Source organism: Entelurus aequoreus, linkage group LG13 (genome assembly GCF_033978785.1).
Source record: "Entelurus aequoreus isolate RoL-2023_Sb linkage group LG13, RoL_Eaeq_v1.1, whole genome shotgun sequence".
Lineage (NCBI taxonomy): Eukaryota > Metazoa > Chordata > Actinopteri > Syngnathiformes > Syngnathidae > Entelurus > Entelurus aequoreus.
Genome location: NC_084743.1, coordinates 34,788,724 through 34,815,030, shown reverse-complemented (window position 1 = coordinate 34,815,030; position 26,307 = coordinate 34,788,724). Strand labels below are relative to the sequence as shown.

The 26,307-nt window shown below is 45.1% G+C and overlaps 2 protein-coding genes across 10 annotated transcripts in view; both read right to left on the bottom strand.

The window, feature by feature from the left end:
• Positions 1 to 10,555, bottom strand: part of gtpbp8 (GTP binding protein 8 (putative)) — a 55,612-nt gene extending 45,057 nt beyond the window's left edge. For 2 of the 4 annotated variants that reach the window (XR_009828288.1, XM_062067758.1), the window contains exons 1-2: positions 6,241 to 6,410; positions 2,689 to 2,842 (exon numbers count right to left, since the gene is read on the bottom strand). Coding sequence is in view for 3 of the 4 variants with exons in the window: in XM_062067758.1 (XP_061923742.1) it covers positions 2,689 to 2,842; positions 6,241 to 6,410 (324 nt within the window). In the remaining variant the exon portion in view is untranslated. Of the gene's footprint in view, positions 1 to 2,688; positions 2,843 to 6,240; positions 6,416 to 10,454 lie in introns of those variants that run through there. The other 2 variants (XM_062067759.1, XM_062067760.1) reach the window with 2 other exon arrangements.
• Positions 10,556 to 19,805: 9,250 nt separating this feature from the next.
• On the bottom strand, positions 19,806 to 25,490 carry LOC133663840 (uncharacterized). Of its 6 annotated transcripts, none has more exons than XM_062068541.1 (14): positions 25,462 to 25,490; positions 25,228 to 25,306; positions 24,276 to 25,088; positions 23,950 to 24,026; positions 22,640 to 22,717; positions 22,476 to 22,550; positions 22,344 to 22,370; positions 22,035 to 22,225; positions 21,715 to 21,832; positions 21,470 to 21,561; positions 21,169 to 21,354; positions 20,929 to 21,069; positions 20,655 to 20,725; positions 19,806 to 19,978 (listed from the first exon to the last, which is right to left on the bottom strand). In XM_062068541.1, the coding sequence occupies exons 8-14, from the start codon at positions 22,195 to 22,197 to the stop codon at positions 19,970 to 19,972; spliced, it is 780 nt and encodes a 259-aa protein (XP_061924525.1). In that variant the 5' UTR covers positions 22,198 to 22,225; positions 22,344 to 22,370; positions 22,476 to 22,550; positions 22,640 to 22,717; positions 23,950 to 24,026; positions 24,276 to 25,088; positions 25,228 to 25,306; positions 25,462 to 25,490; the 3' UTR covers positions 19,806 to 19,969. The 6 variants fall into 6 exon arrangements, with proteins under 6 accessions (XP_061924525.1, XP_061924526.1, XP_061924528.1 ...); XM_062068542.1 differs by having other exon boundaries at positions 25,224 to 25,306; positions 25,462 to 25,486; XM_062068544.1 differs by lacking the exon at positions 25,462 to 25,490 and having other exon boundaries at positions 24,276 to 24,996; positions 25,062 to 25,088; positions 25,224 to 25,306.
• Positions 25,491 to 26,307: the final 817 nt, after the last annotated feature.

Below are 26,307 nucleotides of genomic sequence, written 5' to 3'. Positions count from 1 at the left end.
GTGTGGAGTGCTAATCAGACATATTTGGTCACTGCATGACTGCAAGCTAATCGATGCTAACGTGCTATTTAGGCTAGCTATATGTACATATTGCATCATTATGCCTCGTTTGTAGCTATATTTGAGCTCATTTAGTTCCCTTTAAGTCATCTCAATTCAACGTATATCTCATGACACACTATCTGTATGTAATATGGCTTTTAATTTGTTGCGGCTCCAGACAGATTTGTTTTTGTATTTTTGCTCCAATATGGCTCTTTCAACATTTTGGGTTGCCGACCCCTGCCCTAGGCCAAACATCAATGAAGCTGATCTGAGGCCGTATGTTTTGGACACTCGGGTGGAGAGGGGCCGAACTGTCAACTGATCACCATCTGGTGGTGAGTTGGGTCAGATGGCGGGGGAAACCTCTGGACAGACCTAGCAAACCCAAGCGTGTAGTGCGGGTGAACTGGGAACGTTTGGAGGAGTCCTCTGTCCAGAGGACTTCAACTCCCACCTCCGGCGGGACTTCTCTGCCATCCCTGTGAAGGTTGAGGAAATTGAACAGGAATGGGCAAATGTTCAAAGCCTCTATTGTTAAAGCTGCAGCTGCAAGCTGTGGCCAGAAGGTCTTAGGTGCCTCAAGGGGCGATAACCCTGGAACACCCTGGTGGACAGCGGTGTTCAGGGAAGCCGTCCGACTGAAGAAGGAGTATGTTATACCAGGGGACTCCGGAGGCAGTTGCAAGGTATCGACAGGCCCGAAGGGCTGCGGCCATGGCTGTGGACGAGGCTAAGCAGAGGGTGTGGGAGCAGTTTGGGTAATCCATGGAGAAGGACTATCGGGTGGCACCAAAGCTGTTCTGGAAGACCATACGGCACCTCAGGAGGGGGAAGCAGGGAACCATCCTAGCTGTGTACAGCAAGGATGGGACTCTGCTGACTTCAAGTGAGGAAGTCGTAGGGCGTTGGAAAGAGCATTTTGAGGAACTCCTGAACCCAACTACATCAGACACACCCTCCCTGACAGGAGCAGAGACTGAGGATGATGGGGGTTTGACATCGATCTCTCGGAGGGAAGTCACTAAGGTAGTTAGACAACTCCACAGTGGCAAAGCTTCGGGGGTTGACGAGATTCGTCCAGAAATGCTGAAGGCTCTGGGTGTTGAGGGGCTGTCTTGGTTGATACGCCTTTTCAATATTGCGTCAAGTCTGGGACAGTGCCGAGGGAGTGGCAGACTGCGGTGGTGGTTCCCCTATTCAAAAAGGGGGACCAGAGGGTGTGTGCTAATTACAGGGGTATAACACTACTCAGCCTCCCTTGGAAAGTTAACGCCAAGGTACTGGAAAGGAGGGTCCGGCCGATAGTCGAACCTCAGATTCAAGAGGAGCAATGTGGATTCCGTCCTTGTCGTGGAACAACTGACCAGCTCTTTACTCTTGCAGGAATCCCGGAGAAGGCCTGGGAGTATGCCTATCCAGTCTACATGTGCTTTGTGGATTTGGAGAAGGCGTATGACCGGGACCCCCGGGAAATCCTGTGGGAGGTGCTGAGGGAGTACAGGGTGAGGGGGACCCTGCTGAGGGCCATCCAATCTCTGTACAACTAAAGTGAGAGTTGTATCCGAGTGCTTGGATGTAGGTTGGATCCGTTTCCAGTGGGTATTGGTCTCTGCCAGGGCTGCGCTCTGTCACCTATCCTGTTTGTGATTTTCATGGACAGGATTTCTAGGCAGAGTCGTAGCCATGATGGAGAGGGTATACGTCTCGGGGGGCTTAAGGTTGCGTCACTGCTGTTTGCAGATGATGTGGTCCTGATGGCTCCATCAGTTCGTGACTTTCAGCTCTCACTGGATCGGTTCACAGCAGAGTGTATATGTCAGTGCAAAGATGAGTAAGGAGACTGACTGGTGTGCCAGGTGGCAAATTTGGCTTTCAAATAAATTAGAACTGTACATTAAATGAGAAAAACGTAACTAAATTTTCCTGTACGACATTCTGGAAATAAGAGCGAAGCGGAAGTAGACACATCTGCAGGTTGACAACTGTGTCCACAGGGGTCGCGTTGTCATCCGCATACTGTTACCAAGGTGGTAAGTCGGCGCGCACGGAGAGGTCCAGTGTTGAAAATACCTCCATCCATTTGGCAGCAAAGTTAGATGCCGCAGGCCGTGTCAGGAAACTCAGAGGGAGACTATTGTGGGGGCCAGAACACAGCCTTGCTTTAGGCCAGCGGTGATGGAGAAGAAGTCAGAGATATGGTTCTTGACCATGATCTGGCCAGTCACCCTTTCGTGAAGAGCTTGTACAAGATCTGTGGTCGAAGTGTTCTGTGGAAGTGATCTGAGCAGCTAAAACATATCAAGGTGGACTAAAACTTGTTTAGAATTATCTCTGCCATTTATATTTATTGGTTTCTTTAAAACAAAAGGGAAAATATTTGGGAAAAAAATCATAATTCTAATGTTCTTGTCTCTCATAATGATTGTGAACGATAGGCAAAATGCCCAAAAAAGTGCAGTTACAACATATACAAAAAGTCTGATTAAAAAATATTGAAATATAACAAAACGCCTTTTCTGATCAAATTAATGGTTATGCTGATTCTCTCGGTCGAGACCAATACGGGGAAAAAAAACATGATTTTATTTGTTTATTTGTTTAAAAGGGACAATCCACAAAGTGGACATGTCCCAATCTACTGACCTCTGGTTGTCTCAGTGTGGGTGTGTGGTCCATCCTTTCTGCTGACACGTAGTAATCAATCTTATGAGATGGTGAAGAGCAGAAGAGCTTCTCAGCTTTTTCAATGTCCTCTACAGAGGGGTGGAAAAGCTGGAACTGTGATCTATCCACAGAGCTGAAAGTGTAATAAAGACATATACACATATTATTATCATCAATTTTGGGCCTCAGATTCGATCCGATTTTGACAATACACTATAAAAGTGATAGTATCGACATCAGGATTGATTAAAGATTAAAGTACCAATGATTGTCACACACACACTAGATGTGGTGAAATGTGTCCTCTGCATTTGACCCATCCCCTTGGGGAGCAGTGGGCAGCAGCGGCGCCGCGCCCGGGAATCATTTTGGTGATTTAACCCCCAACTCCAACCCTTGATGCCGAGTGCCAAGCAGGGAGGGAACCGGGTCCCATTTCACCCCTACTTTCCATGGATAATGTTAAAGTGTGTTAAAGTTAAATAGTTAAAGTACCCATGATTGTCACATACACACACACGAGGTGTGGCGAAATTATTCTCTGCATTTGACCCATCACCCTTGATCACCCAAGGGGAGGTGAGGGGAGCAGTGAGCAGCAGCAGTGGCCGCGCCCGGGAATCATTTTTGGTGATTTAACCCCCAATTCCAACCCTTGATGCTGAGTGTCAAGCAGGGAGGTAATGGGTCCCATTTTTATAGTCTTTGGTATGACTCGGCCGGGGTTTGAACTCACGTGTGTGTGTGTGTGTGTGAGATGCTTAGTCATTCCTTTTCCTCTAGTCCTTCAATTATAATATTACTTGAAAGAAACAAAGTTTGTTTTTCGCCATTGTGGTGAGGTTTAGTATCTTAAGAGCGGCTTTGCAATGTGGATCGCTGACGCATTTGTGTCAGCTTGCTCTCAAATTGGAGCCGGTGCTCTGGCCAGACACGCACAATTCATGTAACTCCTGCATGTGTGGAACAAAGAATATGTAAATGCGATTGTGGCTCCCTGAGTGTGCGTCCCTTGTGAAGGAATCTTTCACGGGAGTACAATCCCTAACATATAAAGACTGGGACACAGCTGTGGTAAAGATCAGTTGGGCTCGGCATAGGGATGGATGATTATGCCAAAAATAATAATCACCATTGTTTTTGATTGATATTGTAATCATGATTAATAACATGAATAGTTTTGATTTGAAAACATGAATATTTATTGTACCAATAAAACGCAACTTTAAGTATAATTTAAAAAGAACATGTATACATGATTAACAAATAAACCAGTATAATAATAGTCAGAGTAAGAACAATAAATTTAAATAATAGCAATATGAAAAAACAAATACAACATTTTTTTTGTTTGAAGGGGAACTGCACATTTTGGAATTTTGCCTATCGTTCACAATCATTATGAGAGGCAAGAAGACAAAAGGTTTTTGTTTTTTTCACTTTCTGACACATACAAATCAGCTTGTTCTTCTTGGTGGCTAGCAATGCAGCTAACGGGAGCAATCAATTCTACCTCTAAATCACTTTAAAAATGCATTCAAAAAACAGTCAATACTTAATTTACGTTCCGTAATCTGTATAATAACTAAGCTGTAGCAACATTGTTATTGTAAGAGCGAACATTGAGGAACTCGTTTTCTAGCGTACTAACACATTGGCGTGCTACGGTATTAGCCGTAGAAGCGTTTGAGTTTGTAATGGCCAACACAGTGCGATAAGACACCACTAATCTTACTGACTGGAAAACATGAACAATCCTATTACAGTATCTGTAAAGTACTAGCCCATATTTCATGTTTTGTTTGTACACAGCTAGCTCAACAGCGTATACACTGTAGTGTACAGTGATGTGCTGTATGTATTATGATCAATAGTATAGTGACTCACTCGATGGACAGTTGTCTGTTTGGTCAAGGTGGTCGGGGACGTTTCCTGTTGATTTGGGCACTCCCATTAATTCGGCATAGCTTGGCTCAAAAGTTCCAAATTCACAGCGTGACCATGACCACTCTTGGCTTCAGTCTGCTCCAACGTTTCAGCCTCTTCTTTGTGCTCGCTTATATAAGATGCAGTTCATTCTCCATACAGTTTCAAAAAGATAAGGTTGTGAATCCTCATTTGTCCAAAAATAGTTGTCTTCGTTGTCTATTATCAAGTCCGCCATGATTAAAAAACACACTCATGTGTGGACCCCAACTTAAACAAGTTGAAAAACTTATTCGGGTGTCACCATTTAGTGGTCAATTGTACGGAATATGTACTTCACTGTGCAACCTACTAATAAAAGTCTCAATCAATAAAAAAATTCCAGGAGTAGGAACAAATTTGTTGCAGGAAGTCGGAAGTGTGTTGTTATGGAAACGGAAATAAATGTGCCAAAGAATTAGTTCCGAACTTCCGGCTGTGCATAAAATGACCAAAATACGGTAAATATTGTACATATTGTTATGAACCTGTCTGACTACATTATATACAGATTTGCAGTGTGTATAACAAACGTTGATGGAGGGTTTTGAAGTTGTTTTAGAGGCTTTGAAGGCTAAAACGGTGACTCCCATTAGCCGCATCTTGAAAGTGTTTCTTATCATCTTTAAAATCCTAAAAAAAAGGGCATGTGTTCTTGTCTCTTATAATGATTGTGAACGATATGCAAAATGCCCAAAAAAAGTGCAGTTACATTAAAGGAGTGAAATCTTTGCAGACACATATACAAAAAGTCTGATTAAAAAATATTTAAATATAAAAAAACCTTTTCTGATTAAATTAGTGGGTGTGTTGATTCTCCCGGTTGAGACCAATACAGTCATATAGACGTTCTTACTAGTGAGCTGCAGCAGATAGTAAAACTAAAGTCCCTGCTCCTTTAAAATGTTGTGTTTCAACTTCTATACTCGTGTTAGTCATATGTCTTTATTTTGTTCTTCTGGACTGCACTTTCAGCTGTGTAAAGGGGGAGAAGAGGCACAACGCTGATTGAACATTCATTACATTGTGAGAAGACTGAGCGCGATGATGGAACGAGTTGATCGTACACACGGACACACTTTCACACAAACGTACACAAACACATACACATTCACAGACACACACAAAATCCTGGCCAATAAAGGTGGTTGTTTTGTACAGGATTACATCGAGCAAAGTTGCTTCCCTATTGTTTAATACTGCGGTAACTTCTAACAGACATTTCCGTCATGTTTGACAGAGGAAATGTGCTACAAGCTGATCACCGTGATCGAACTCAAATTAATCACGATCAACGATCAATCATATATTCGCCCAGCCTTACGCTCACTCGTCCGTTTCACAGTTAGTAGCTGAGGAATTTCCCTGCGCGTTATGTAGCCCATTAAACATTGTTTTGTTTTTTATTGTAATATTTTTATGATCGGTGAGAAGCCATTGTCGAGATCGAGAATAACATTTGATTGTCCACCCCTAACTCAGCAGTTCATCAGCCCCGAAGCCACATCTCTAATATCAAGAGTTCAAAGGCAGGCAAAGAGTGGAGTTCAACATCGTCAACAATACCTGTCCAGGTAGGCGTCAACATCAGTGAAGGGGTAAAGCAACCTTTTGATTTTATTTGGGGGTAACGTTCTGGCGTCTTGCAGCGAGGCCAGCTTGTGAACTCTCTGGTGAGAGAAAACACAAAGTGCATCTGCAGGTCGAAGCCACGGGTGCCATCGCAGACAAAGCATCTTCTCTTGGTGGTCAAATATGGGTGAAGTGAATGGTGAAAGGACACAAACAGACATGGTTATAATTTAGTTTCAATCTCAAATTACATCCATTCATTTTCTACCACTTGTCCCTCTCGGGGTCAAGGGGAGGCTGGAGCCTATCCCAGCTGCACTCAAGAGGAAGGCGGGGTATACCCTAGACAAGTCACTACCTCATGCAGGGTCAACACAGATACACAGACAACCATTCACATTCACACAATAGGGTCAACAATACAGCACATTTGTATTTAATTGGCTTCTTAAATCCGCAAAAAATGGCAGGACATATTGAAGTAATGAATGACATTTAAGAATTTACCTTGTAATGCTATATTACTGTTTCTCAAACTGTGGTACGTTCTCAGTTATTTTCTGTTACGCCCCCCTAAATAGAAGAAACTATTTTGCGCCACCCCACTGTCCACTGTGGCTATAAGTAGTATAATTTGTCTATAAAAGTGTTATAACTAAATCCTCTGCATGACCCATCCATCCATCCATTTTCTACCGCTTGTCCCACATTGTGAGTTTATTAACATTAAAGGAAACAACACACTGGCCTTTCCTCGTCTCACACAGTGAAGCCAAGAGCTACATACGCTTCATCTTCATCATCGGGGACGGCGTGGCGCAGTTGGGAGAGTGGCCGTGCCAGCAACCTTAGGGTTCCTGGTTCGATCCCCAAATTCCAACATCCTAGTCACGACCGTTGTGTCCTTGGGCAAGACACTTCACCCTTGCTCCTGATGGGTCGTGGTTAGGGACTTGCATGGCAGCTCCCGCCATCAGTGTGTGAATGGGTGAATGTGGAAATAGTGTCAAAGCGCATTGAGTACCTTGAAGGTAGAAAAGCGCTATACAAGTATAACCCATTTACCATTATATCTTATTCTGGTATGGGAGCGTTTTATTTTCTTTAATTCAAACAGTGTTACTGTTCAAACTGTGTGTAATAGTACAGTGGTCAAAATATTAAAGCCCCACTTAAGAACTTTCACTTTTGGTTGATTTTGGCGGCGCCAGTGGACCAAAACGGTAGTGTTTTGCCAGAAGAGGACCACATTATCCATGATGACTAGCGCATATAGCGTCAAACTGACATGATGTAAGCTGTAATGTTGGCACACATATTATGTCTCTAATGGCTATGCTGATGTTAAATAGCAGACACTATCAACAAATTATTTTGGATTGCGCTACAAACATGACGCTACTACCAAGAATGTATCGGGCGGATGCAGGTCCAAAGCAAAGAAAGACCGGCAGGAGATTTTTTCCGAGGGAAGTAGTAGTGAAACTATCACGTTGGTGGCTATCTATTGCTACCACACAAATTTCAACAGCTAACATTAGCATTATCATTTTGATTTGAGCATTGAAAGTTACTTACTAGTTTAGCAGGAACACAGCCAAGGCAGCTCAGGCCAGTGAGTGAAAAGCTGGGGCAATTTTTATCCTGACTGTCTTTTTTTAGTCTCCTTAGACAAAACTTTACATTTCTTTGGAGCTTCGGTCATGATAGCAGTAATTGAACATAGGCGTTCTTATTATTATTGTTTTCTGGTGGCACGTGTGCGTTCGCATCGACTTCCGTCTTTTTAACGAATAGGGTGAAAGTGAGTGTGAATGTTGTCTGTCTATCTGTGTTGGCCCTGTGATGAGGTGGCGACTTGTCCAGGGTGTACTCTGCCTTGCGCCCGAATGCAGCTGAGATAGGCTGCAGCACCCCCCGTGACCCCAAAAGGGACAAGCGACAGAAAATGGATGGATGGAGGGAAAGGGGGAGTCAAGTATGTCATAAAGCAAGTCAGCACATTTGTAGTTTTTTGTGTGGCAGGGTTCCTGCCACTCTCCTCAATGTCACTAAGTGCAGGCAAAAGCGATACACACCCCTCCAGGCCATGACAGAGGTGTCATTCAATTATGTGTTAGTCAATGTATCATCCCAACAGTTAAGAAATTTTTTTTCGAAGGTTGAAAAGTTATTTAATGCTGCTTTAAAGGCCTACTGAAATGAAACGTTTTTATTTAAACAGGAATAGCAGATCTATTCTGTGTCATACTTGATAATTTCACGATATTGCCATATTTTTGCTGAAAGGATTTAGTATAGAACAACGACGATAAAGATCGCAACTTTTGGTATCTGATAAAAAAAAGGCTTGCCCCTACCGGAAGTAGCGTGACGTAGTCAATTGAACATATACGCAAAGTTCCCTATTGTTTACAATGATGGCCGCATGAAGTGAGAGAGATTCGGACCGAGAAAGCGACGATTTCCCCATTAATTTGAGCGAGGATGAAGAAAGATTTGTGAATGAGTAAAGTGCAAGTGAAGGACTAGTGGGGAGTGGAAGCGATTTAGATAGGGAAGATGCTGTGAGAGCCGGGGGTGACCTGATATTCAGCTGGAAATGACTAAAACAGTAAATAAACACAAGACATATATATACTCTATTAGCCACAACACAACCAGGCTTATATTTAATATGCCACAAATTAATCCCACATAAAAACACCTAGGTGTTTGTTATGCTAGCTACTAGCTACTAGCTCGAGCTAGTTATAGCTCGAGCGGGTAATATGGACGGGATCCCGTCTATTTAACCAGCCAATACAATTCAAACACCTGCACAACACACACACTCACTCAGCCCAAAGAACCGTTCACCTAACCCAAGGTTCATAAAGCTTATATATTTAACCAAAGTTACGTACATGACACGCACATACGGGCAAGCAATCCAATGTTTGGAAGCGCGCGGGTGGGACCTGATATTCAGCTGGGAATGACTACAACAGTAAATAAACACAAGACATATATATACTCTATTAGCCACAACACAACCAGGCTTATATTTAATATGCCACAAATGAATCCCGCATAACAAACACCTAAGTACGATATCGCATCTGCGTCTGTTAACGAAGTCAAAGTCCTCCTGGTAAGAGTCTCTGTTGTCCGAGTTCTTCGATCTTGACTGCATCTTTCGGGAATGTAAACAATGAAACAGACTGTGTTGTGTTGCTGACTTCCCTCGCAAAATACTCCGCTTCGCACCGACTTTCTTCTTTGCTTGCTCAGCTTTTTTCTCCATAATGCAATGAACAAATTGCAACAGATTCACCAACACAGATGTCCAGAATACTGTGGAATAATGATGAAAACAGCTATTTTGTATTGGCTTCAATAGAGAAGCCATACCTGTGTTCTACTGGCTACGTCACGCTCATACGTCATCCTCCGAAGGCTTTTTCAACCGGAAGTGTGGCGGGAAATTTAAAATTGCACTTTATAAGTTAACCCGGCCGTATTGGCATGTGTTGCAATGTTAAGATTTCATCATTGATATATAAACTATCAGACTGTGTGGTCGGTAGTAGTGGGTTTCAGTAGGCCTTTAAATATACTTGTTAAATTAAACCTCTGATTTGTTTTTTATTAATACTTAGGCCTACTATGCTCCTGCGTTTTAATTTTGGCCATTATTGTGGTAATTGAGGATATTATATTATATGGAAGATTTGGCCAAGAGCAATTTGAGATTTATCGAGTATTTTTGACAAAAATGTACTTTATTCATGCCCCACTGGTATGCAATATAATTCTAAAATCCCTGAAATGACAAGGATATGACCACTTTAATGACAAGTATACCTCGGGCCGTGTACCTGAATAAAAGGTCTGTTAAGACAACGCTTTGCTATCTTCCTGGTAGCATAGATAACTTTCGTTTAGTTCCGTGAACGTGGGACATTTTTCCCGCATAGTTGTTTTTGGGGAGTTGTGTGTGATTTGGAATTTTGAAGCCATTTTTATTTTGCATCGGTTCGATTGTGTTTGGGTGTTTTTAGATTTAGATCATTTCTGTGTTTGGAGCGTGTGTCTCTGTCTGCTGCCGGAAGTTGTAAGAAACGCGTTGATAATACAACATGACAAGACAACATAATGGCAAAAATATTTGATTGCTAAATGGAATTATACAATACATTAAGTCACGGAACTAATATGTGTCTTACCCAAAGATTATAGCTGGTTTTAAACTCCGGTCGATTCCATCAGGAGTGCACCGCTTATATAACTCCGCCTAAAACAGCAACTTACTGTAGGAAAGAGTTCCGTTTCGGGTTACCCGTTTCGTGTGCTGTTGCTGCATTTCATGAAGAATAATTTATTTTATTTATCGAATTAAATTCGATATAGAAAATAATTTATTATTTTTTGCCTTCTTTTAATGTAATCTGATGGAATTTGGCAGAGACAAAACCATTTTTAGAAAACAACATTGTTACACTATGCAGTGACACATTCAGTTGCTGCTATGGGTGAGGGCGGACCTACGTCACTTCCGCCTACCAATCCCCTAGCAACCGGGAATTCGTTGAAAACAAACCAGCTCACAGCGAACACAGCATTGACAGAAAAAGCATTTAACGAGCGTTGTGGCTTGGAAGTCGGCGTTAAATCCTTCATTTACGCATTTTTACTTATTCGCATATCGTGTGAAAAAACGAAAATGTATTATTTGCGTCAGACTCGTCTCAGTGAACTTTAAAGCTTCTCAGGCTTAGCTTAGCTTGCTAGTTAGCTTAGCCTGCGCGCTATTAAGAAAGAGACGCGGAAGTTATCAACAACAAGATCAAGTGTTAGTGTATAACGAAACCGGTTTTCGAAAATAGCTAGCTAGGCTATAGACTATATAGTATATTACTTACTTAACTTAATCCTCTTCTTCCCGGATGGGAAATAAGGCTTCGACGACTCGACGCCATTCATCTCGCTGCTGTGCTCGTCTCTGTGCCTCGCCCCATGTAAGCTTCATCTCTTTCAGCTCCCCTTCAACTGTTCTTCGCCAGGTGTTCTTTGGCCGCCCTGGCTTACGTTTTCCCGGTGGTGTCCATCTTAACGCTGCCTTTGGTATCCTCTCGTTGTCCGGTTTTCGAAAATAGCTAGCTAGGCTATAGACTATATAGTATATACCGCATGTTATTTTTGTACAACAACAACTTCAGCTGTCGAACGTTATAAGGTACAAATTCAACAAGTACAACATTAGCACGGACGTATAGCCAAGTTGCGGTTTAGAAGGTGGATTTTTGTTCCTTATATTTACCAGAAACGAAGTGATCCGAACACACGACCCGGGACTTTGGGGGACTCCAGTGAGAACCGTCCTCGTTTTCCCAGTGTAAAGCTGCGAGCCATTTGTCTCGTCTCTGTGGCTTTTATCACGCTTTGGCAGAACAAAATACAACCTTTGTTTTCCCTGTTTCCAGTTGTGGTTAGCACAACCAAAAACAACACAGTTTTTCGGCATTTTGGAGGCAGAATGACGGGTTTAACCAGCGTAGGTCGACAGGTTAAAGAGTAATGGCAACGGTTTGTTTTCAACGCCAGTCTGGTTGCTATGGCTCGAAGAACCCGTATGTAGCTCAGTTGCCCGGATGTCGGCCCTCACCCATACCTTTGTGTTGAGTATTTGTAAACTTCTACGAGAATTATTTGCACGTACTATCATTTATGTGTATGTGTGAAGAAAAATAAGTAAATAATTGACATTTCTTGAAGTGTAGTGCTTCTATTCTATTTCATTGCGCTTATTTAACCCATACACTATAGTTAATCGTGCCCGGCCGGGCACAGCCCGAAGAGGCAACGTGGGTCCCCCCTCCAATGGGCTCACCACCCATAGCAGGGGCCATAGAGGTCGGGTGCAATGTGAGCTGGGCGGCAGCCGAAGGCAGGGCACTTGGCGGTCCGATCCTCGGCTACAGAAGCTAGCTCTTGGGACGTGGAACGTCACCTCGCTGGGGGGGAAGGAGCCTGAGCTAGTGCGCGAGGTGGAGAAGTTCCGGCTAGATATAGTCGGACTCACTTCGACGCACAGCAAGGGCTCCGGAACCAGTTCTCCCGAGAGGAGATGGACTCTCTTCCACTCTGGTGTTGCCGGCAGTGAGAGGCGACGGGCTGGGGTGGCAATTTTTGTTGCCCCCCGGCTCAGAACCTGCATGTTGGAGTTCAACCCGGTGGACGAGAGGGTAGCTTCCCTCCGCCTTCGGGTGGGGGGACGGGTCCTGACTGTTGTTTGCGCTTACGCGCCAAACAGCAGCTCAGAGTACCCACCCTTTTTGGATTCACTCGAGGGAGTACTTGAGGGTGCTCCCCCGGGTGATTCCCTCGTTCTACTCGGGGACTTCAACGCTCATATTGGCAATGACAGTGAAACCTGGAGAGGCGTGATTGGTAAGAATGGCCGCCCGGATCTGAACCCGAGTGGTGTTTTGTTATTGGACTTTTGTGCCCGTCACGGATTTTCCATAACGAACACCATGTTCAAGCATAAGGGTGTCCATATGTGCACTTGGCACCAGGACACCCTGGGCCGCAGTTCCATGATCGACTTTGTAGTTGTGTCATCGGATTTGCGGCCTCATATTTTGGACACTCGGGTAAAGAGAGGGGCGGAGCTTTCTACCGATCACCACCTGGTGGTGAGTTGGCTGCGATGGTGGGGGCGGATGCCGGACAGACCTGGGAGGCCCAAACACATTGTGAGGGTTTGCTGGGAACGTCTGGCAGAGTCTCCTGTCAGAGAGAGTTTCAATTCCCACCTCCGGAAGAACTTTGAACATGTCACGAGGGAGGTGCTGGACATTGAGTCCGAGTGGACCATGTTCCGCACCTCTATTGTCGAGGCGGCTGATTGGAGCTGTGGCCGCAAGGTAGTTGGTGCCTGTCGTGGCGGAAATCCTAGAACCCGTTGGTGGACACCGGCGGTGAGGGATGCCGTCAAGCTGAAGATGGAGTCCTATCGGGTTCTTTTGGCTCATAGGACTCCTGAGGCAGCGGACAGGTACCGACGGGCCAGGCGGTGTGCGGCTTCAGCGGTCGCGGAGGCAAAAACTCGGACATGGGAGGAGTTCGGGGAAGCCATGGAAAACGACTTCCGGACGGCTTCGAAGCGATTCTGGACCACCAACCGCCGCCTCAGGAAGGGGAAGCAGTGCACTATCAACACCGTGTATGGTGAGGATGGTGTTCTGCTGACCTCGACTGCGGATGTTGTGGATCGGTGGAGGGAATACTTCGAAGACCTCCTCAATCCCACCAACACGTCTTCCTATGAGGAAGCAGTGCCTGGGGGATCTGTGATGGGCTCTCCTATTTCTGGGGCTGAAGTTGCTGAGGTAGTTAAAAATCTCCTCGGTGGCAAGGCCCCGGGGGTGGATGAGATCCGCCCGGAGTTCCTTAAGGCTCTGGATGCTGTGGGGCTGTCTTGGTTGACAAGACTCTGCAGCATCGCGTGGACATCGGGGGCGGTACCTCTGGATTGGCAGACCGGGGTGGTGGTTCCTCTCTTTAAGTCAAAGTCAAAGTCAGCTTTATTGTCAAACAACTGTTTGTACAGGACATACAGGTGGACGAAATTACGTTCCTCTCACAACCACGGTGTCTATAAATATAAAGTGTAAAAGAAGAATAAAAAAGACAACAATTTAAACAGTCGCATGAGGGGGGGGAAAAATATACAGGGGAAGAAGATAATACCAGAATATCTATAATATCTATCTATTGTATATACAGTATTGCAACGTAAGTATTCAAGTATTCAGATGGGAGTGCAAAGTGCAATGTAAACAGTGTAAACAGTTAAAACAGTTAGCAGCATTTTGAGTCCGGAGTAAAGTGGCTAAGTGATAGATGGTGTGTGTGTGTGTGTGTGTGTGTGTGTGTGTGTGTGTGTGTGTGTGTGTGTGTGTGTGTGTGTGTGTGTGTGTGTGTGTGTGTGTGTGTGTGTGTGTGTGTGTGTGTGTGTGTGTGGGTGAGTGGGGGGGGGGGTGGGGTGTAGTGCCTCAGTTCACAGTTCAGATCAGATTGCAGGGCAGAGTGAGAAGGGGGGGGGGGGGGGGGGCCGGGAGAGAGTTCAGCTTCCTGACAGCCTGATGGATGAAGCTGTCTCTCAGCCTACAGCTTCGAGCTCGGAGGCTTCTCAGTCGTCTGCCGGATGGCAGCAGTCTGAAGAAGCCGTGTGAGGGGTGTGTGATGTCGCCTGCCACGCGGAGTGCTTTGCGTGACAGGCGTGTGTTGTAAATGTCCTGGAGGGAGGGGAGGGGGGCACCGACGATCTTCTCAGCTGCCCTAACTGTGCGCTGCAGCGTCCTGCGGCAGGACGCCGTGCAGCCTCCGTACCACACAGTTATGCAGCTGGTCAGGATGCTCTCAATGACGCCCCGGTAGAAGGAGTGCATGATGGAGGCTGAGGCTTTTGCTCTTCGCAGTTTGCGGAGGAAGTAGAGGCGCTGTTGAGCCCTCTTGGCCAGTGATGCAGTGTTGGTCTTCCAGGAGAGGTCATCTGTGATGTGCACACCCAGGTATTTGGTGCTGCTCACTCTCTCCACCACCGCACCGTTGATGGTCAGAGGAGGGTGCTGGGTGTGCGCTCTCCTGAAGTCCACAACAATCTCCCTTGTTTTCTCTACATTGAGAGCGAGATTGTTGTCACCGCACCATGTGGCCAGTTGGCTCACCTCGTCTCTGTAGCCGGTCTCATCGTTATTGTGGATGAGACCTACCACAGTTGTGTCGTCCGCAAACTTGACGAAGAGGTTGGTGCTGTGCTTCGGCGTGCAGTCGTGGGTCAGCAGGGTGAAGAGAAGGGGGCTCAGCACACATCCTTGAGGGGCCCCTGTGTTCATGATGATGGTGCTGGATGTGTACCTGCCGACCCGGACTGCCTGTGGTCTCCCAGTCAGGAAGTCCAGCAGCCAGTTGCACAGCGACGTGTTCAGCCCCAGCCGGTCCAGTTTGTGAATCAGCTGCTGTGGGATGATGGTGTTAAATGCTGAACTGAAGTCTATGAACAGCATCCTGGCGTAGGAGTCTTTAGTGTCCAGGTGGGTGAGAGCTGAGTGGAGGGCTGTGGAGATTGCATCATCGGTCGATCTGTTGGCCCGATATGCAAACTGGTAGGGGTCCAGGGTGGGGGGGAGGATGGACTTGATGTGCTGCAAGACTAGCCGTTCGAAGCACTTCGTGATGATGGGCGTCAGTGCAACGGGACGGTAATCGTTGTAGCTGGATGGGGAAGCCTTCTTGGGAACCGGGATGATGGTGGTGGCTTTGAGGCACGTGGGAACAGCAGCTTGGCTCAGGGAGGTGTTGAAGATGTCCGTGAAGACATCTGTGAGCTCCGCTGCACAGTCTCTCAGCACACGACCAGGTATGTTGTCCGGGCCTCCAGCTTTGCGTGCGTTGACTCTGGAGAGGGAACGCCTCACGCTGGCCGAAGACAGGGACAGCACCTGGTCATCCGGAGGGGGTGGAGTCTTCCGTGCAGGCGTGCTGTTTTTTGCCTCAAAGCGTCCAAAGAACTCGTTCAGGCTGTTCAGCAGAGCGGTGTCACTGTCACAGGTCTGTGGTCGGGGTTTATAGTCCGTGATGGTCTGGATCCCCCGCCACAGGCTCCTGGTGTCTCTGCTGTCACTGAAGCGGTGGGCTATCCTGCTGCCGTACTGCCTCTTAGCATCTCTGATGCCACGGTTCAGGTTGGCCCTGGCTGTTCTCAGGCCAGCCTCATCTCCTGCTCTGAAGGCAGCGTTCCGGGCTCTCAGCAACCTATGGACTTCCCCCGTCAGCCATGGTTTCTGATTTTCCCGTACCGTGATGGTCCTGGTCTCTGTGACATCATCGATGCATTTAGTGATGTATGCAGTGACAGTCTCTGTATATTCCTGTATGTCGATGTGGTGGTTGTAGGTGGCTGCCTGCTTGAAAATGTCCCAGTCTGTGGTGTCAAAACAGTCCTGCAGAGCAGAGGAGGCATCCACTGGCCACACCCTCACTTGCTTCTGAACTGGTCTGGTGACTTTAGCCCTCGGCCTGTATGCTGGCATTAGCATGACAGTGAGGTGGTCAGAAGCACCCAGGTGGGGGAGGTGTGACGCCTTGTAAGCTCCTCTCTGAGTGGTGAAGACCATGTCCAGTGTGTTATTACCTCTTGTAGGAAAGTCAATGTGTTGATGTAGCTGTGGACACACTGACTTGAGGTTAGCCTGGTTGAAATCACCAGCCACGATGAGGAAGCCGTCTGGATGGGCTGTCTGGTGTTCGGTGATGGCACAGTTCAGTTCAGATAGTGCCCTGTCTCTGTCCTTGTTGTTAGAGCAGGGGGGAATATAAACAGCAGCTAGTAGAATGGCTGTAAACTCCCTCGGTAGGTGGAAAGGCCGACACTTTAAAAACATGAACTCCACCAGGGCTGAGCAGTGCTTCTGTGTAACAACAGTGTCCTTACACCATGCATCACTGATGTAAACACAGACCCCGCCACCGCGGGTCTTACCTCCTGCAGTGAGGGCCCTGTCTGCCCGATAGCATGTTAGCTGGTCGAGCTGGATGGCGGAGTCCGGGATGCCGTCGTGGAGCCACGTTTCAGTGAACACAAAAGCACAACACTCTCTCACCGTCTTCTGTGTGGATCGGATGAGCTGTATGTGGTCCCGTTTGTTGTCCAGGGAGCGTACGTTGGCTAGGAGGATGGATGGAATAGCCGGCTTGTTTGGGCTAGCCGCTAGCCTGGCTCGGATACCTCCGCGCTTGCCGCGCTTCCGCCTTCTCGCACACCGCTTGCGGCGCCTCCTCTGCGGGCACGGAGCAGCTGTGGGGGTCGGTGTTGTGGTGGGCCGCCGGAGTAATCCGAGGCTTCGTAGCACCTCGACGTCCGCCGGGTTTAAGTCCTTAACTCCGGTGCTGCCTATGGCGAGCAGTCCCTCACGGCTGTATGTTTGCCGTGGGGCAGATAAACGCGACGAACACTTACACACATGAGACGAAAAAACACACGTAAAACAAGAAAACACCGCATTATCAGGAGAGAGAGTGGTCGCTGCATGTACACGCGCCGCCATTTTGAAAATAATAAAGAATAAGAAGAAGGAACCGGAGGGTGTGTTCTAACTATCGTGGGATCACACTCCTCAGCCTTCCCGGTAAGGTCTATTCAGGTGTGCTGGAGAGGAGGCTACACCGGATAGTCGAACCTCGGATTCAGGAGGAACAGTGTGGTTTTCGTCCTGGTCGTGGAACTGTGGACCAGCTCTATATTCTCGGCAGGGTCCTTGAGGGTGCATGGGAGTTTGCCCAACCAGTCTACATGTGTTTTGTGGACTTGGAGAAGGCATTCGACCGTGTCCCTCGGGAAGTCCTGTGGGGAGTGCTCAGAGAGTATGGGGTATCGGACTGTCTGATTGTGGCGGTCCGCTCCCTGTATGATCAGTGTCATAGCTTGGTCCGCATTGCCGGCAGTAAGTCGGACACGTTTCCAGTGAGGGTTGGACTCCGCCAAGGCTGCCCTTTGTCACCGATTCTGTTCATAACTTTTATGGACAGAATTTCTAGGCGCAGTCAAGGCGTTGAGGGGATCCGGTTTGGTGGCTGCAGGATTAGGTCTCTGCTTTTTGCAGATGATGTGGTCCTGATGGCTTCATCTGGCCAGGATCTTCAGCTCTCACTGGATCGGTTCGCAGCTGAGTGTGAAGCGACTGGGATGAGAATCAGCACCTCCAAGTCCGAGTCCATGGTTCTCGCCCGGAAAAGGGTGGAGTGCCATCTCCGGGTTGGGTTGGAGATCTTGCCCCAAGTGGAGGAGTTCAAGTACCTCGGAGTCTTGTTCACGAGTGAGGGAAGAGTTGATCGTGAGATCGACAGGCGGATCGGTGCGGCGTCTTCAGTAATGCGGACGCTGTATCGGTCTGTTGTGGTGAAGAAGGAGCTGAGCCGCAAGGCAAAGCTCTCAATCTACCGGTCGATCTACGTTCCCATCCTCACCTATGGTCATGAGCTTTGGGTTATGACCGAAAGGACAAGATCACGGGTACAAGCGGCCGAAATGAGTTTCCTCCGCCGGGTGGCGGGTCTCTCCCTTAGAGATAGGGTGAGAAGCTCTGTCATCCGGGAGGAGCTCAAAGTAAAGCCACTGCTCCTCCACATCGAGAGGAGCCAGATGAGGTGGTTCGGGCATCTGGTCAGGATGCCACCTGAACGCCTCCCTAGGGAGGTGTTTAGGGCACGTCCGACCGGTAAGAGGCCACGGGGAAGACCCAGGACACGTTGGGAAGACTATGTCTCCCGGTTGGCCTGGGAACGCCTCGGGATCCCCCGGGAAGAGCTGGACGAAGTGGCTGGGGAGAGGGAAGTCTGGGCTTCCCTGCTTAGGCTGCTGCCCCCGCGACCCGACCTCAGATAAGCGGAGGAAGATGGATGGATGGATGGATGACTATAGTTAATCATTCGAGTTGTTTGTAAAATATTATGAATATGATGAATATTATGAATAAGTTTCACTGTCTAATTGATATCTTGAATATGCAACAGTACCGTAGCTGGTAGGTGATATTCATATGTACAGCGTTCAAGACAAAATATAAATATGAATACAGAGGTATTGTCCACACGATGGCAGTGCAGTACACTACTATACCCTTCTTGTAATTTGATCACCTAAATCAGGGCTGTCAAACTCGTTTTCATGAGGGCCACATTGCTGTTATGGTTGCTCTCAGAGGGCTGCTTGTTTCAGTAAATATATATAAATTATAATGTATAATCGCCTCATTATGCTATTACCCATTTCACCATGGATTTGAATATTCCTTTTTTTACGTGCAAATTGCGTTTGAAATCATAAGTCCGGGGGACAAGCATTTTGTTCTAACAAAAAAGGTGTGGAATATATGTGTTGCAACTTTTGAAAGATGGGCTTTCATCTGACATCACACGGACAAAGATAAGACCTTCTGGAGGAAAGTTATGTGGTCAGATCCCACACAGCAAAAACATTTCGCGGCGGATCCCCCGCGCAGGTATCGCGCTTTCCGGAACGGAACTGCGAAACGGACCAGCATCGGCGTCCATTTGCACTCAGGAACGTATCCGCCACGGCGACAGGTAGCGGATCCGCCGTGGCGGCACGCTGAATGCGCTCCGCACCCATGATCAAAGCCTTATTTCCGCGGCGGACCAGCAACGGACTCATAAAAACCCTGGCTCATCTGGCCGTTTTGGACCCCTTTATCTTATTTTCAAAATCCCTTCTGTTCTTGCTGTAGGATAAAATAGGAAACAAAAAAATTCACTAAGCCCTACTACAGCAATATAGGCTTACATATGCATTGCCTTGTATTTTTAAACTAACAATATTGTCAATAGGCAGAAACAGAAAATGGTCAATTCACTCTATAAAGTAAATATATATAATATATATTTAAAAAGTAAATATACATATTTAATCTATTAGGCTACAACTTCAAGGAAACGCTGCTCCATGCACAGCTAACATATCAGAAAATGAATAACTGGTGAATGACAAGAAGTCCAATAAAAGGTTGTTTATTTATACATATACATCTCTATTCCTCCTGAGGAGGTGGAAGCGGGACTCGTCTCCTCGTTGCCCGATCCCCCGCCAAGTTGAACCACCTGATGGCGTGTTTGGTGACCTCAGCGTCCGTGGCTGACCTTGTCAACACATTTTTACTCACAGCACCTGTAATCAAACAAGATTACAAGACAGATACGTTTATGTTTATGGTCGGAAGCATCCAAAGCCAAGTATGCTTACACAATACAAAATATGTGATAGGTATTAAGGAGATTACATTTGAAAAAAAAAACATGACTTAAAGTTACTGGAGGTGGTTAAAATAAGGTGCGTAAACTATGAATTTGTGATCAGGGTATAGGTGTGCAAGACATCCAAAATGTTTAAACAATATCGTTATTTGGTTCCTTGATCAGAGTACTTGTTTGGCTCTGTTGGATGACGGCGGCGGGGGGTTGGGGGTGGGGGGCATAAATAAATATCCATAACCCAACTTTGGGAGGTTGACATTGTTTTCTTATTATATTTGTACTATCATTCTATGTTTGTATTCGTGTAGGCCAGGGGTGTCCAAAGTGCGGCCCGGGGGCCATTTGCGGCCTGCAGGTCATTTTTTAACAGCCCCAGGGCACATTTTTAAAAAATATGATCGAAATAAATAAAAAACATTAAAAGTGGTATTTAAAGAGCAAACAGGTGAAATGTAACAAGAAAATGTAGCAATGTTTACTCTAATCACACAAAGCTGCCATGTAGGCTGTTTCTTTCTTTAAAAAATAATAATGAATCAAAATCAATGTCATTATGAATTATTGACCTATTCAAGGCTTAAGAAGTTTACCTTCGCAATCAGCTGGTCTTGGTTGTGCTTAATAGTTTCCAGCAGGCTAAGGATGTGGATTACCTCTGGCGCTGTTGACAAACAGCAGTATAAAATTAACATGTTTCAGTGTTTATCCTCATTACTCATAATCCTGACATTAGCTATTGACCTTAGTTAATGACAAAAGTTATTGACAAAGTTTGAAGAAAATATGTGATTGCTTGTGAATTTGAATTTTTTCCAAAATTTGTGGCACAGAATGACCATCCGGTATTTGTCAGTTATTGCTCACCAGGGCAGGAAATGTTGTCGGCCATTCTTTCCCCTCGCCATGTTGGCCTGTAGGCCAGGCTGGATCCAGGCTCCTCTGTCTGCCACATGTTGAGGGCTGCTGGTGAGGGGGGTGGAGGGAGTCGAGGAGGGACTGCCGTTCCTAGTGAGGTGGGCATTGTGAGAGAGCCATCAGTTAACCATGACAGGTAATACCCAAGGGGCCTATCTATACACTAATATTTCAGAGATCAGTCCCTACCTTGTGTAACTCTCTGCATGTTTAATGCAGGTGCTGGTGAAGGCATATGAATGCGTCCTTCCCCATGGTGAGGTGCTAAGGGAGATAAATTGGTATTAAATGGTTGAGATCTGTTAACCATGGTTACTGGATGCTGAGATATTATTTCAGAGATGACTCTTGCTGGCACTCGGCGAGACGGTGGAGCTGGGAGAAGGGATACAAGGAGAGGGGAATATCTTTAGCACTAAGAATGTTAACCATATCTTTAATATTAATGTGGTGGTTTTGTTGTTTTCGATGTTAAGAGATTATTCCTTACTCTGCCTGTGCAATTGGCTTGCCAACCCCAGAGATGTGAGGTCACTATTTCCCGGGTCTTCTTCGCTATCATCTGAGTCCCCGAGACGATGGCTGTTGGGTAACCATATCATTAGGATTATTGCAATACCAAAATTGACAAATATACATATAGTACAAGCATCTCTGGTCTATTTTTGAATGCTACCGGAATTAACCTTCCTATTACTGTAGAAACATGACAAAAACAAGACGGAACACACTTACACTGGCTTCCTGTTCCTTTTTTCTGGCAGCTCCTCGTTCTCTGCCTCAGATTGCAGGTCTGAGGTGTTGCAGCCCTTTCCATATTGTTGCATTATTTTTAATGCGTCTTTGTAGTTGTCTAAAATTGAATATGTTAAAATGAACATGAGTTTCAAATTAGCTGTAGAGCTGAACAGAATATTATTATTATTGATGATGATAAATCAGGTCTCTCTCTTACAAGAGACCTGGTCAGAACATAGACACAATAGGTTATTCCAAGCATAAAGAGAAGCAACTATGACGTTATTTTTAAACAAGAAGATTATGAATTTGCATACCACAAGTTCGGACAACAGAAACGTCAAATCTTGGCCAGTTTGGCTCATGCTGCTCCTCATTTAAAGCGGCCCTTTCAATTCTGTCGGTGTTTTTATAGCTGGGCCAGAAAACCATCCTATCATCATACCATCCACTTGGGACAACCGCAATGTCCCTGTTCATTATAAATTTAATCAGATGAAAAGGCACCCTTAATGTAGAAAGAAAGAAAAGGGGTATTTATTCATCGTCAAAGGAACAACGTGGACAAAAGCATGCACAGGTGTTAGTGTATACAAATAAGCAAGTAAGATGAGCTGAGATTTTACCTGAATGGTGCCCCAAGGTGGTAAGAACTATAAGAAAGGTAAAAGTACAGGTCATAATAGTCAGAACTTCAGCTCAATCGTAAAGTAGGGTTTGAAATTATGGGTGTAGTGTATACAGAGATCAGTCCCTACCTTGTGTAACTCTCTGCATGTTAAATGCATGTGCTAGTGAAGGCATATGAATACATCCTTCCCCATGGTGAGGTGCTAAGGGAGATAAATTGGTATTAAATGGTTGTGATCTATTAACCATGGTTACTGGATGCTGAGATATTATTTTGGAGATCAGTCTTTACCTAGAAAGTTATCTCCAGTTGAGGAGTCGAGTTGACAAGTACTCATGACTCTTGCTGGCACTCGGCGAGACGGTGGAGCTGGGAGAAGGGATACAAGGAGAGGGGAATATCTTAAGCACTAAGAATGTTAACCATATCTTTAATATTAATGTGGTGGTTTCGTCTACAACGCTAAATATATCCTGTGGTGTACCTCTGGGATCAATATAGGACCTAAATTATTCAATGTCTAGATAAATGACATTTGTAAAGTTACAAAAGATTTAAAGTTAGTATTATTTGAGGATGATACAACAGCGTTTTGTTCAGGAGAGAACACACAGAAGATAATACAAAGAATAACAGAAGAAATTAACAAATTAAAAAGATGGTTTGACAAAAACAGACTATCTTTGAATCTCAGTAAAACTAAAATAATGCTATTTGGTAACAGTAGAAAAGAAAGTCAAACACAAATACAAATAGACGGAACAGAAATTGAAAGAGTAAATGAAACCAAATTTCTAGGTATAATGATTGATGATAAATTGAACTGGAAATCTCAAGTAAAAAATATACAACATAAAGTAGCAAGAAACACGTCAATAATGAATAAAGCAAAACATGTTCTAGACAAAAAATCACTTCATATTCTCTACTGTTCACTAGTGTTACATATCTGAGTTATTGTGTTGAAATATGGGAAAATAATTACAAAAGTACACTTCATTCATTAACGGTGTTACAAAAAAGATCAGTTAGAATAATATATAATGTTGGATATAGAGAACACACAAATCCTTTATTTATTGAATCAAAGATACTGAAATTCCACGACATAGTGAATTTGCAAACAGCTAAAATTATAAACAAAGCAAACTATAACCTACTACCCAAGAATATACAACAATTCTTCTCAAAAAAAGAGGAGAAAAATAATCTTAGAGAGAAATGTAATTTAAAACATTTGTACGCACGTACAACACTTAAGACCTTCAGTATATCAGTATGTGGAATTAAATTATGGAATGCATTAAGCAAAGCAATCAAACAATGTACTAATATGATCAATTATTTATGCTTACATGTGGAAATAATAATAATAATAGTAAATAAAATAATAATAATAAAAAAAGGTAAATAAAGCATAAAATAGTCTCTAATAAATTAATTAAATAAAAAACAGCATATAAAATATATACATCAGCAAATAACAAAAATATAGATCAAGAAAAAGGATCCTTAATATGTCCAGCAATTTTTCACACTCACATCACCTCATTTTATATTTTTTTCTACAATTAACTATGCCAAAAAACACATAGACATACCTTTTTTTTGTAATGGAAACAAAAACAACATGGCGTCACACACAGCTAGTCCACAGTAAACAGGATCTCGAGCTCCACTAAAGAACAAAGAAAGAAATAATACACACTCATTTTAATGGCAAAGAACGGCTGTTTCCACTAGCGTTAGGTTGTTGACTAACGCAGTAACGTTAGCGACCTGGGCCTAAACAACACTGACAATAAAGTAATACGCTTTCGTTTCAAGCAGTTGGAAATATGTGGAATATCGTAGCATGTAACCTACACACATTCACAGCGTCTAACAAAAGATGGCCTAAGTTAACTGTATTGAACTTTTTACTCACCGGCTTCACGCGGGAAACTTTCACATTCTGGAGTCGGGGTCCCCCGGAACACAAAACACAGATAAAAGACAATTTTACAATAGCACGGCGAAAAAATGACCGTCGTTGTGTGGGTTTTTTGACGAATAACAATCTTTTCCACTTTTCTTCGCTCGGGCCTCACCTACCGCGTGCAGCCATTTCGAATTTTCTGTATACGTGATGTCAGACGCACGTCCCCATGCAAAGCATTCTGGGAGGCGGCGCTGGAAATAAAGCCTTTTTTTACAGAATATAAAGTTTTACTGCTAGTCCTAATATCAAACAACGTCATTACAATCATACATAAACGATGATGGAAACACAAAGGCTGATCTTTACTGCGAATGTAGCAATAAATCAATAAATCTATACTTACGTTCGTGTTCCAGCAAAGAAAGTCCAGAGATCTTGGCTCATGCGCGCACACGCTAGTAGGCGCGTCCACGTCTGCGGGTGCAGACATTGGTCGGCTCAGCGCGCGTAGGCGGAGCCTATAACTCTAGGCGGCGCGCGCCAGTTTGGTTTGTCGCGTCCGCGTATGCGAATCAGACACGAGTCCGCTCAGGATCAGCTGTCTGACCGTACAATTTTCAGAGGCGGAGCTGTATCCTCTAGGCGGAGCCAAAACGAATGTGACAGTAACGCGGGTTGGGCGACTTGAAGGCGGATCCGTATAGCAGTCTTCTGCTGTGTGGGTAACCTACACACATTCACAGCGTCTAACAAAAGATGGCCTAAGTTAACTGTATTGAACTTTTTACTCACCGGCTTCACGCGGGAAACTTTCACATTCTGGAGTCGGGGTCCCCGGAACACAAAACACAGATAAAAGACAATTTTACAATAGCACGGCGAAAAAATGACCGTCGTTGTGTGGGTTTTTTGACGAATAACACTCTTTTCCACTTTTCTTCGCTCGGGCCTCACCTACCGCATGCAGCCATTTTGAATTTTTCTGGATACGTGACGTCAGACGCACGTCCCCATGCAAAGCATTCTGGGAGGCGGCCCTGGAAATAATATAGCCTTTTTTTACAGAATATAAAGTTTTACTGCTAGTCCTAATATCAAACAACGTCATTACAATCATACATAAATGATGATGGAAACACAAAGGCTGATCTTTACTGCGAATGTAGCAATAAATCAATAAATCTATACTTACGTTCGTGTTCCAGCAAAGAAAGTCCAGATATCTTGGCTCATGCGCATACACGCTAGTAGGCGCGTCCACGTCTGCGGGTGCAGACATTGGTCGGCTCAGCGCGCATAGGCGGAGCCTATAACTCTAGGCGGCGCGCGCCAGTTTGGTTTGTCGCGTCTGCGTATGCGAATCAGACACGAGTCCGCTCAGGATCAGCTGTCTGACCGTACAATTTTCAGAGGCGGAGCTGCATCCTCTAGGCGGAGCCAAAACGAATGTGATAGTAACGCGGATTGGGCGACTTGAAGGCGGATCCGTATAGCAGTCTTCTGCTGTGTGGGATGAAACAAAAATTGAGCTGTTTGGCCACAATACCCAGCAATATGTTTGGAGGAGAAAAGGTGAGGCCTTGTGGTGGTAGTATTATGCTCTGGGCCTGTTTTGCTGCCAATGGAACCGGTGCTTTACAGAGAGTAAATGGGACAATGAAAAAGGAGGATTACCTCCAAATTCTTCAGTACAACCTCAAATCATCAGCCCAGAGGTTGGGTCTTGGGCGCAGTTGGGTGTTCCCATAGGACAATGACCCCAAACACACGTCAAAAGTGGTAAAGGAATGTCTAAATCAGGCTAGAATTAAGGTTTTAGAATTGTCTTCCCAAAGTCCTGACTTAAACGTGTGGACAATGCTGAAGAAACAAGTCCATGTCAGAAAACCACCAAATTTAGCTGAACTGCACCAATTTTTTCAAGAGCAGTGGTCAGAAATTCAACCAGAAGCTTGCCAGAAGCTTGTGGATGGCTACAAAAAGCGCCTTATTGCAGTGAAACTTGCCAAGGGACAGGTAACCAAATATTAACATTGCT